This window comes from Ascidia mentula, chromosome 1 (assembly GCF_947561715.1).
Source record: "Ascidia mentula chromosome 1, kaAscMent1.1, whole genome shotgun sequence".
NCBI classification, from domain to species: domain Eukaryota; kingdom Metazoa; phylum Chordata; class Ascidiacea; order Phlebobranchia; family Ascidiidae; genus Ascidia; species Ascidia mentula.
The window spans coordinates 27,244,210-27,255,313 of record NC_138566.1 but is presented as its reverse complement, the minus strand read 5'-3'; the positions used below and the strand labels follow the sequence as shown (position 1 = coordinate 27,255,313).

Below are 11,104 nucleotides of genomic sequence, written 5' to 3'. Positions count from 1 at the left end.
TGCCAAAACCATTTATTATCGAGTTGGCGAAAAAACAGAAATAAAAATACAATGTAATTCCTGCTACACAAATTGCACAGAACATAAAGAAAATATTTAGAAAGATAATAAAGTTTGGGTGAGTTTGCGAAATATTATTCAACTTTCAGAGGTTTCGCGTGGCCGTTTGTTTGAAGTTTCGAACTTTCCCTGAGTTTTGCCTTCCTGATGTAAGTTTGTCTGTAGAAGTTGACGAAAAGCAGAGCGAGCGTCGAACCTGAGAAGTAAACACACATAACATCAGATTCTGTTAGGAAGTTTAAGGGCTTACAACAATTATAGCGAGGACATATTGCACTTGTGGGGGTAAAGGGGTAATTGTTACCAACAGGTTAAAAGGGGTTTTACAAACCATACAGGTTAAAATGTGTAGAGGAAATTGGTTATCTGACCATTACGAATTTGTTTACAAACTGGTGTCAAGACAATAAACACTTTTTATAAGTAACTGCGTTATTATCAAGCAGGCTAGCAACGCACCATAATATTCACTGATTAAATGTTTGTAATCTTACCGTTAAGGAGCACAAGGTATCGAAGTCCGATGGGATATCGACAATTGTGAAAAAGCATCACGTTGCCAAGGTGACCGATGGTAAGAGCGAATTGAATCTACAACGAAACAACATTGCAATATGGTGCAAAGCGACTTACTAGTTGATTGATTGCTTCTGTTTCTATGTAGCTTCTAATACTTCCAAGCAATGGCATTATGACACAGAAACACATTAGAATCGTGCACCAATTAATAAACACCCCTTCTTTTAATTTTTTTCAAACAAACTTGACGTATGTAATGGACGTGGACGTATGTAAGTAACCGTTAGTGAAACCACTGACCAGTTGTAAGGATGTAAGATGCTTCTTCCACCAGATGTATTTCTGGTACTGAGGTCCGAGAGCTGCTATTGCATAGTAACTGTACATCATCACGTGGACGAAGCAGTTGATTGGAGCATGGAACGTACCCAGTCCACCTGGTGGGATCATTAACATGTAGGTCAGAATATTTTCACAAACAAGACTCTAGTGGGTGTTTATGATGAGATGCAGGAGCATAATCAAATGAATACGAAATCCAGAGAAATCAACTTAATACTACAAAAGGGATAATAAAAGTTTTGTCAGTTTTAAATGCCGAAAGCATTGAACAAGCTTTACACAAACGCCATCTCACCAGCAGAAAAGTTTGCCCCGAACCACCAACCGTAAGCCATCCCACTATGGTGGAAGACGTGTAGAAAGGTCACCTGACTACTTTTCTTTCTCAAGATGAAGAAAAACTGAAAAAACAAACTAGAGGTCAAGTTTCTGCTTCACACAAAGATTAAGTGGAATCTACTGAAAGAGGAGGCAAATTCTCTTAAGAAATTCGCATCTTAGTAATATTTGTGTTAAACTTTTTACAAACACCGGCGTTAATTCAAGTTTACTCCAGTTATGTTCGAATTCCGGTCGCAAACCAACTCACCGTATCGAGAAATTCGATGTGTTTCGATAGGAAATAGAGGTAGCAAACTCTAACCATCCGTAACTCCCTGGGTGAGTTGTTGTGGTAATCAACTTCCTGGCATGTGTAGGAATAATCGAACAACCAACCGCACACTAAGAACTAAATACAACAGAAAAGTAAAAGTTCACAAGTTACTTCTGCTGATACATGTTGTTCTATACGTTACACTCATAATCCCTGTATAGGCAAAAACCCGAAAAAACGCTTCGTTTGCCAACTTGACCTGTAGGTTTTCGCCTTATCTTACCTCGTAACACATCCAAGCTGAGAAGGCGACCATGCCGAAGTTGTAGACGAGCATCACGTATTTGAGATCAAATGGTTTGCGATCCCTCATGAATCTCGGCCCAGCGTACAGGACGATAAACAAGTAAGCTGCTATGCTCACTGTGTTTGGGAGGAGGGAATCCATGAATGGGTAAACCACAGCTCGGGGGTCTGTGGAATATTTAGTGTTAGGATGCTGATGAATTCCGCGTTGTGTCAAGTTTAAAAAAGTGACATTGATTATTTTACATATGAATCGCGCGATAAACGTTCATTAAGCGTGGGTTGCTTCATTCATTCTCAAACGAAACGTCGTAAGTAGTTTCCAAGTTAATCCGTACTACCACAGCACCGGAAGTGATTAAATATTTGTACGACCATAATGTTTCTGTTGCTGCCAGACATATGGTAATTTAATAATCTGTTCTTCTGGCACAATAAAAAATGGTCATCGGATTGCCTTCGACAAGGCTAAAGTTTTGAAAAATGAGGTGGATCACACAAAGCGCCTCTTCCTAGCAGCGCTACATATCCATAACAACAATCGCTGCGTCAATGATAGGGAACAGTGCGTGTATTTCCCGGTGCTTTGTAATAACTTACTGCGACTGTTGTTTCCCGCCCTTTTGATAACACCCCGTGATTTCACAAGCGGTGTTAGCGTTATTTTTTCGTGTTGCTACGTTTTCTTGGTGTTGGTTGTGTGCTGTACCTGTCTCATTACCCTGAGGAAGCCTTGTTGAATAACAGGCGAAACGTCGGTGAATAAAGTTACGTTTTTATTGTGCCAGAAGACTATTAAATTAAAATTTGCACGACCTTTACCCATCAAGCGATACGTCACAATATCGTGACATCGAAGCGTACGATTGTTAAAAAAAAACTATGGTCGTGATTATTTACATCGTGATCAGCTTAAAAGTTGTTGCAAACAGCAATAGTATTAAAAAATTGTATTTTCCAAAATCCTTATTTTTATTAAAAAACATTGTAGTTCAGAATCACTGCTAGTGGATTTGCATTATTTTAGAAAACACAAAAACTTGAAGTTTTTCTTGTTGACATCTGACGATAATTCGTTGGATTGATGCGAACAAATTTCACAAACCATCAAAGAAAACTCACCTGCGTCTTCCACAAGTTCATTGTGTGCTTTCAACATTCGAGTGACAAAAGTTTCCACCATCATCCTAAACTGGTAAACAACTAATTTTAGGTAAACAAATCTGGAAATACAATTGCATTGAAAACTTAAATACAGAAATAACATGTGCGCACTATGAACAACTAACGCACGGTGATCATTTTGCAATCTTTATGTTTAAATAGGGTTGCATATTAGGATAAAAGTTATTTAAAGTACGAGAAGTAAGAACCGTTGTCTAAACGTCACCCAATTAACACGGCGGCGTCGAATGGCCAAACTTCGGGCACCCCCACAACTTTATAATCTCCAACCGTCGTCGGGTTCAATGAACAAACAAAAAGTTGCTTCTAGTAAAAGGCGGGAGTTTCAAGGACAACCAGCAAGTAGTCCAAGGACAAAGAGTTACGTTGATGAAAACTGCTGGATGCCGAACCGAATTTACGCGAAGCAAAGGAACACAACAAGCATCGTTACAATAAAATGTCCCATATTCACCTGGTACTGAAGGTCGGTGTTGCAAGTCAAAGAACGCGCGGATAAAGTTAATGGAAATGGTTGAAGATTCATAAATGATTAAACTTTTTTCAATCACTATACGTATTCCACCAAAATATGCAATTTTTTTACTATCTGCTTTTGAAGTTGATGACTCAACATGTTACGACCAATGCACGTGAACGTTTTCGCAAAATAACAAATAAAAAATTCTTTTTTGTATCGGCTCATGGAGACGACATTCATAACACAGAAAGAAAGTTTCCGAGCCAAGATTAATCACTATTTTGAAAATAGTTGAAGATTATTCAAACAAAGTGCTTGTGAAATGCAATATGAGGCCGAAGGTCAGCCCTGTTCTACTACACGTGCATGCAGTGGAGAGCCCACAGTTCGTACAAGTGCGATTCATGCTGTGGCCCGAAGTGGACCCAATGTGGCGACTTATTTAATCAAACGTTTAAACAATTTTACTTCAAAAACTTCATCAATGTAATTTTGAAGTTTTTTGAACACACAAATTTTGTTGCTTGGTTTCAACACTTTACCACACTTTTGAGTTCCCCTAAACACGCAGTGGGGTCAGAGTTTAGGAAGAAAACCCAGTGAACTTTGTACTAATATATTGACAAACCAAACATACCTCGGTAGGTGATAGGTATCACACAGAATGACCTTCAGAAACCCAAGGTTTTTCTACTGAAGTTTGCGCTCGGGCAGCTTTGCAAATATTGCACTTTTATTAAAACACCGCTACCTTTTGTGAGTAATTCCACTGTGTATTCAGTAACTTGTGGTGAGTTTGAGTTATAGCTTTATATGGTAAAAACAAAGTAGTACAAGCCTGGTTAGCGTAATTACGCATTTATACGAACTGTAACTAAGAACGAACCAACATCCATAACCCATATTTGAAATCACGCCACACCTCGTCCAGTATATGTTACAAATGTCAAAGTTACTGCACCAACCTTCCGTATAATAGAATCCACCTGGCTGCAAACAAGCAGGGACTTTTAACTAACCATGCGTGTCAAGGTCGTTACGCTTGAACGCACACTCTCCACACCGTAATGTTTCTGCACAAACTACTTCAACAACTGTTTCTACATTACAGCACATTTGTTGAGAGGTAACACCATGCTAACATCTAACGTGTTTTTAAACCACAAACCTACTTTGTTACGTCATTTATGGTGCATTGTGTCAGAAAAATCAACAGACTATCGCCCATTTTACCCATGGACGTCACTTAATTAACAACATTACGCCAGAGCAAATAAAATCAAAACCCGTTCGAAACTCAATCGTGTTTCCATTTTGGACACCTGTTATAAATATCTCACAAAATTCCCTGTATGACAAAACGCTGTGGAACGTGTGGCTTAGACAAACATAGGTTGGAACCGCAGCCACAGCGTCGAGGCAGTATTGTAACACAGTATACTCGAAACATGTACTTACACGGTTACTTACAAGCATTTTACGCAACCATACGTTCGCATTGCCGGCAAAGCCAACTGTATTTTGTGGTTAACAAGACCAACATACAATTGTTTAAAGGTTAAACAATATCAACCACTTGCCCTGTCATTAATTAAAGGTAACAATTTTGCTTTTAACCGCACTATGATGGGGGCAGTCAAAGTATTGTTATGTGACAAAACAAGCTATGACGCCGAAAAAACAGAATGTTGCAATTGTCCCAATTACGGGATCCAGCTTAAGAACATAACTGACGATTTTATATATCTTTAATACAAACAAGATAACCAATACAATGGTAGAGCTTCATGCTACAAACGCTTCGATTGTTTTCTACAAATATTTTCAAAACAATCCAGCTTGATTTAACAGACTGCGCTACATACTGATGCTGGTAAGTACTGTGTCGGTTTGATCGAGAGAATTAATGCTTTAAAAGTCTGTCATGAAATATGCATGCATAATTGAACCGTTCCATCATCGTGCAATCGGTGAAAGCAGAAGTTGAAATCTGCTGATCCGACACTTTTTCAGATTTAAAAGTTATCCCAAATACATGAGCAACTATAGAAGTAATGCTAACTGCAAAATACAGTCTGAGTAATAATAACTTTGCAGTGGCGTCATTCCAGCCCACACCCAACCCAGCAATCCACAGTATTTGTCAGCCGACCTTAAGTGGGAGGAAATTGTTAATTACGTCAGTTACTTGGTTGGTTCGTGAGTATTAGGGGCGAACGATTAATCGTCAGGTCATGACTTGGTTGGTTTCACATAACAGCGCTTACGTTTGTGGATTGGTTCAATCTTTCACTTTTGTTTCTATGCGTGAACACCGCATACTTTTTGTAACAAACAAAAGGAATTAATTCGATACACTTCAAAATTCTGCCCTGGAATAGGGTGACCGTGTTATATTGCTGTTTAACCTACAAACGAGGTCGGCAACCCATGGGTCCAGAGCCACATGTGACTCTTTCACCATCTATTGTGGCTCCATTAGTGACGATTACCTTCTTTCGTGTGCCTAGAAGTGTCAAATATTCAACAAACATATTTAACCTTGCGAAAAAAAGTTTACTTCAATTCCAACCCAGATTTTGTTGCTTGAGGTTTGTTTTAGTTTAGTGCAAGAATGTAACTGGGTCTTTGCATGGCGAAGGTTGCTGACCACTGACCAATATTAACAAGCTTTTCATTCCACGGGGTCCAATCTTTCCTGCATAACTAATTTCAACAATTTTGTCTCAACAAACTCTGGACCAAGCCAGTAAGTAACATAAACGTGGCTGGAATTAGAAGCAATGTTATAGTTTCGTTCGCATCTAAAAGCGTTGCGATTCTCGAATCTTTTGTATAAACACGGAGACAATATCATAATTAATCAGGTACAGCTTTTGAAGCAATAAAGTGCGAACACAAAGTGAAACCGTATCGTTCATTGAAATAAAAAACAAAGGCAGCCAACTGACGGTTACGTCAAAGTGAACGCAGTTAGCAGGGCGCACAGAATGTGAGCGATGACGTAGACGATAGAGGGACGGAAGGCGGTCAAACCTGGAATACAATGGACAATAAATTATTCAGTTATTTGCTGACTCCTTATCACTGGGTATTGTTTGTTTAATCGGTGATAACCATAGAATTGGATTCCGTTTATGATCGTTTGCAAGTTTCAACAGTTTATCGAAATGAGTCGGTTCTTTTATACCTGCCCCTGTCCCATCCGGTGTGGTTGCGGAGCTTCTTCTTGGGGTTCGATTCGTTCGTTTCGTGTTTCGAACTGTGTTAAAAATATTAACGTAAGCACAAATATCTTCAATCGTTGTGTAGGTAAGTTCAGTAATTCCCTGCACTGAGTTTGAGATAGCGAACGACCAACTATTTCGGCTTGTGTAATGAATGCATATGGAAAAGTGTACCTCGTTTATTGTTGTGGGAAGGAAGCGACCGTGTGGTCAGGGCTTGTGGGTATGATGGTGAAATTACTTTGACCTCTTTGACGTCACTGCCAACTTCACTAACGTTACGCTTTACTTCCCGTGTGACGTCAGATACTTTGGTAGGTTGTGTTGGGATGTTTTGATGAGAAATACTGGTGGTGCTTGAAGACGTTGTGGTGGTGGTTGTGGTGGATATTGGTGGATCTACAGAGGCAGTTTGGGTTAAATTTATGGGTTTTCATAACATGTCGGTAAGTTTGGCGAATCAATAATTGTTAATGTTGGAGTTTGGCTTAAATCTTGTGGCCACGTCACTGTTTTTACGGCTACAGCATATAATGGGGAAGTCCCCTCCATGAGTTAGGTGCTGTGTTCAATTTTCTGACCCATTGGTTCAACTGGGGGTGAAAGCAGGCAAGTTGCAAAGGATCTGTTTACTCATATTAGATTCACAAGCTCTCCTACTAGTAGACGTGCTTTCTTGTGGTGGTGGCGGACAGCGGATATCGGCAACCGGAGCTTCTTCAATCTTCCAATATTGAAGTCCTGGTTTGTGACGATGGGGATTGTTACTCGCTCTGCATTGGTAAACCCCCTCATCCGCAACTCTCGCGTCCCGAATAATCAGGGTGCTCCTCACTGTGTAATATTCCTGTGGGACACGACATACCTTTTGTAATGAAATAGAAAGAGGCATCTAATATTCCATAGGCGAAATCTTGACTAGAAGCTTAATTATTGTATCACTTTTTTTGCCACACCGGGATTTGAACCCAGGACATGCTTTTCTTCTTGATTTTTTCTTTTCTTCTTGGTATGTGGGTCGGGCGCTTAACCAATGCTGCCAATCATCCGCCTATTATTGTATCAATGTGCACCACCCTACTGTAGACCCAGCTCTGGGGCGTCACCGTGTGTTGACTTACACACATGTTTAATTTAATTCAATCCGAAACGACCGTTTCCAGTACGCACGGTTTGCCGGTAATTATTACCTCGATTTCAATTTCCACTCTTTCGTCATGCTTGACTTGCTTTGATGACGTCACCGATGACGTTTGATTACGGTGCCACCATTTAATTTCGGGAGGATTTGCTTGCGGATTTATCTACAGAATAAATAGGTTTCAAATAGACAAAAGCAACAGATATAATATTAGTGTTCAGCATCAAATTATCGACTCAGTTTGTTTTGCTCTAAATATTATTGCTAGAAGTTGATTGCGTCATTCCCTTGGAGAAAATTTTCGTATTATAAATAAATGATGGATGTTGGAATACCGCTCTGTCGACGATGCCCGTAAGTTATTTCCAGACAAACTTATTCCCAACTTATCATTAACCGGGTTTGTGAACCGGGACTTACCCTCCTCACAATCTTGCTCGTCGCCACGCACGTCATCCGTATCTCGCTCCCACAACTCGGACCGATGACGTCATTCGGTCGTTTGACGATCTTTGCCGCAGCACCACCTAGCGGAGACAAGGTGAGCTTTTAATAATTAATGTGTGGAGAGTGACGTCAGCGTTCCACGTATCAGGAAGTGTTGAAAGTTTAATGTGAAGCGACCCATAAACATTTCTTAGAGGTTCGGCGAATTTTTTGAAGTAAAATAACTGCGTAAGACAACTTGTTTCAAAAAGTGGGTAACAGTCATGTCTTTGTGACGTAAAGTAAGACAACCCACATGTTACTGACATTGGTTTTAAAACAAAGCTGTTTTGCGCGATATTTTGAATATTGGCTGCAGCTGTTTGTTGCCAAATTAACACAAAAAGCTTTCAATAAATTCATTGCAGGCGGATTCGATCGATTTTTCGACCGCGGCCGATGCAATTAAAGCTGATTGGTAGAAATCCAAAATGTATTCACTGCAGACTGATGACAAAACAATGGTTGTAACTGAATTGTGTTTTGACGTCATACGCTTTCTGTTGATGGATTTCGGTTCCCCACAAAATTACATAACAGAGTACAAATAACATTTCCTGATTGTTATCACAAAAAAAACGTTTAAAAATAACTGATATAACTATGGGTGCAGAACAAAATCATTTCAAAACTTAGAAAGATTTCCGTTAATTTCAATGCGGTTACAAACATCTTTATGCACTCATGTTGACAGATTTGAAACACGCGTTGAGGCTGGAGGGTAGATTTGGGCTACTGTATTAACTGGACGCGTAGTGTTTACAGTGGAAAAGCAAACGCAAACAACAGCTAATTTTGAGCTTTGGGTTTGTTTGTTTTCATTCTTTTTTAGCTCGGAAACTGACGATGTCGTCATGGTGAAATTATTATTTGTGTAAGATTTCAAAGTAAAATATGACACTGACTCTTTGTGGGGAATTTTGGATACAAGTTCAATGTTGTACTTTCTAAAATTTATCTACTTGTGAAACCGTGTATGTGATATGTTCCTCTCTGATCAATTTGTGCAGCGGGAATTTAACTGAATGCAACTGACGTGGTTTTGTCTGCAAGTGACATCATATCCGATAGATTGGAAAGACTTTCAATGGAAATGAAACCCACGGCGTAAATCCGATTGAAACAAGTGGATGAGCCCTTCAACAAGATATAAGTGTGGGGGGGTTTCATTGACTGCACATTAGAAGCTTGGCGAAACAGAAAATAAAAATATATTGTGAAATATGCGATGTTGACAAACTGTTACTGAATACCAAATCTGACACAGAGCCGCGTAATATTCGATAAAACCTTGTGTTAAATATGTTTCTTTCGTTTCTCATCAAAGGGGATTAGCCTTTCCTTTGATTTGGTCTTGTGGCAGACGCGACATTAGATTAAAACCCGTGTTGTCCTTTTCAAGACAAGATCCTCTCGGTAAGAAGCATTACCAGTCCTCCCTATTTCCGATCTAATGGACAAACACTGGCTCTACAATCGATAATTACACGCGTCCTGCTATCATGAACAGTGTGCTGTGCATGTCTGGTGCTATGCATGTATTAAGTATAGAAAAGTGCATCATTTTCCCAACGAAATTAAACCAAGTTTAACCAATAAAATGCAACGAAGCTTTATCCGTAGCCAAGTATTTTGCATTGGATTGGGATCGTTACGTTATAGCATGTCTGTACATAATACGATAAAGAATTTGAATAATTATGCGGCCCACGAACACAAAAAGAGTACAATACTATTTAAAGAGAAATTGTCATAAAAGCAGTACAGACAAATGGTGACCAACGTATCTTCCTATTCGTGTCAATAAACAACTAGGGTCAAAACATGGTGACTGGCGCCTAAGTTTTAAAGTCTATTGTTTTTCAAGAATATTGTATAACGTGCGTCATCCACGCGAACCTATTCATCACCTGATACCGTGGAGGCAAATTTAAAAGTTCGCCAATTCCGGTAATTGTGCCACACAGAAAGGGCGCTCAGAATAAACTTTGCCACCTATATCAGTCATCTGTGGTGCAGGCTACTGCTATCGCTAGTGCTACATTGTGAAGGTGCTTGTGTAGCTTGGTCGAAATACTGGCATTATCTAACACCACGAAAGTGAATCTTAGCTCATACGAATATTTCTTGCGTTTATTTTCTAAACAAAATGGGATATTGAGCTTGTGGCAACCGGTACAAACCAACAAACAGTAGCAATATAGCAAAGTGCTTTGATTTCTGCCTACATAATGTAATAAACTAACAAGTCAAATGTATGTACATCGTAACTTACCTTGAATGTACAGAAGAAGACACAAGTTAAACGCCAGAAATCCGCTTTTAATCCAATACGACATCATAACCAAAGTTAAAGGGAACGTTTAATCCACTTCTGAGAAAATAGTAAATAGAAATTGGAACTTATCGGTCACCTAGCGATGTCACCTCCTGCAGCTCACACTCTGATGTCGTTCGTCTCCGTGCATGGAGAGGGTGCAGCTGTCGACGGTTTAAGTGAAAAAGGCAAGGCTCCGATTTACAAGGAGCATTTTTGCAAGCATATGCGAATGGGCTATGATTTATTGGGCGTTTCTGCGTCACCATGATGCAATTTATTTTTGCACATGGTCATCAATTTTCTACATTATTTTGTTCTTATTGTCAGCAGACAGCCACACGATCTATGGAAAATTATATCTTATGCTAACGTTATTTAAAAATTAATGCAATGAAAAGTAAACACTCCACTTCAGTTTGATAATATTATTTATAAATATGTGCAATAAAAAACACATAAAGTT

At 39.3% G+C, this 11,104-nt stretch overlaps 2 protein-coding genes across 3 annotated transcripts; both read right to left on the bottom strand.

Annotated features, from left to right (window-relative positions):
• Positions 1-31: 31 nt before the first annotated feature.
• LOC145905679 (very long chain fatty acid elongase 7-like) lies at positions 32-4,550 on the bottom strand. 2 transcript variants are annotated; one of them, XM_082992955.1, is made up of 8 exons: positions 4,433-4,550; positions 2,945-3,014; positions 1,800-1,990; positions 1,511-1,651; positions 1,217-1,322; positions 880-1,016; positions 555-651; positions 32-256 (listed from the first exon to the last, which is right to left on the bottom strand). In XM_082992955.1, the coding sequence occupies exons 2-8, from the start codon at positions 3,006-3,008 to the stop codon at positions 135-137; spliced, it is 858 nt and encodes a 285-aa protein (XP_082849081.1). In that variant the 5' UTR covers positions 3,009-3,014; positions 4,433-4,550; the 3' UTR covers positions 32-134. The 2 variants fall into 2 exon arrangements, with proteins under 2 accessions (XP_082849081.1, XP_082849074.1); XM_082992948.1 differs by lacking the exon at positions 4,433-4,550 and having other exon boundaries at positions 2,945-3,057.
• Positions 4,551-6,337: 1,787 nt separating this feature from the next.
• On the bottom strand, positions 6,338-11,043 carry LOC145911627 (uncharacterized). Its single transcript, XM_082999031.1, has 7 exons — positions 10,597-11,043; positions 8,256-8,362; positions 7,885-7,998; positions 7,355-7,541; positions 6,869-7,093; positions 6,658-6,729; positions 6,338-6,503 (listed from the first exon to the last, which is right to left on the bottom strand). Exons 1-7 carry the CDS (start codon positions 10,661-10,663, stop codon positions 6,421-6,423), a joined length of 855 nt encoding a protein of 284 aa, XP_082855157.1. The 5' UTR covers positions 10,664-11,043; the 3' UTR covers positions 6,338-6,420.
• Between the last annotated feature and the right edge of the window lie 61 nt (positions 11,044-11,104).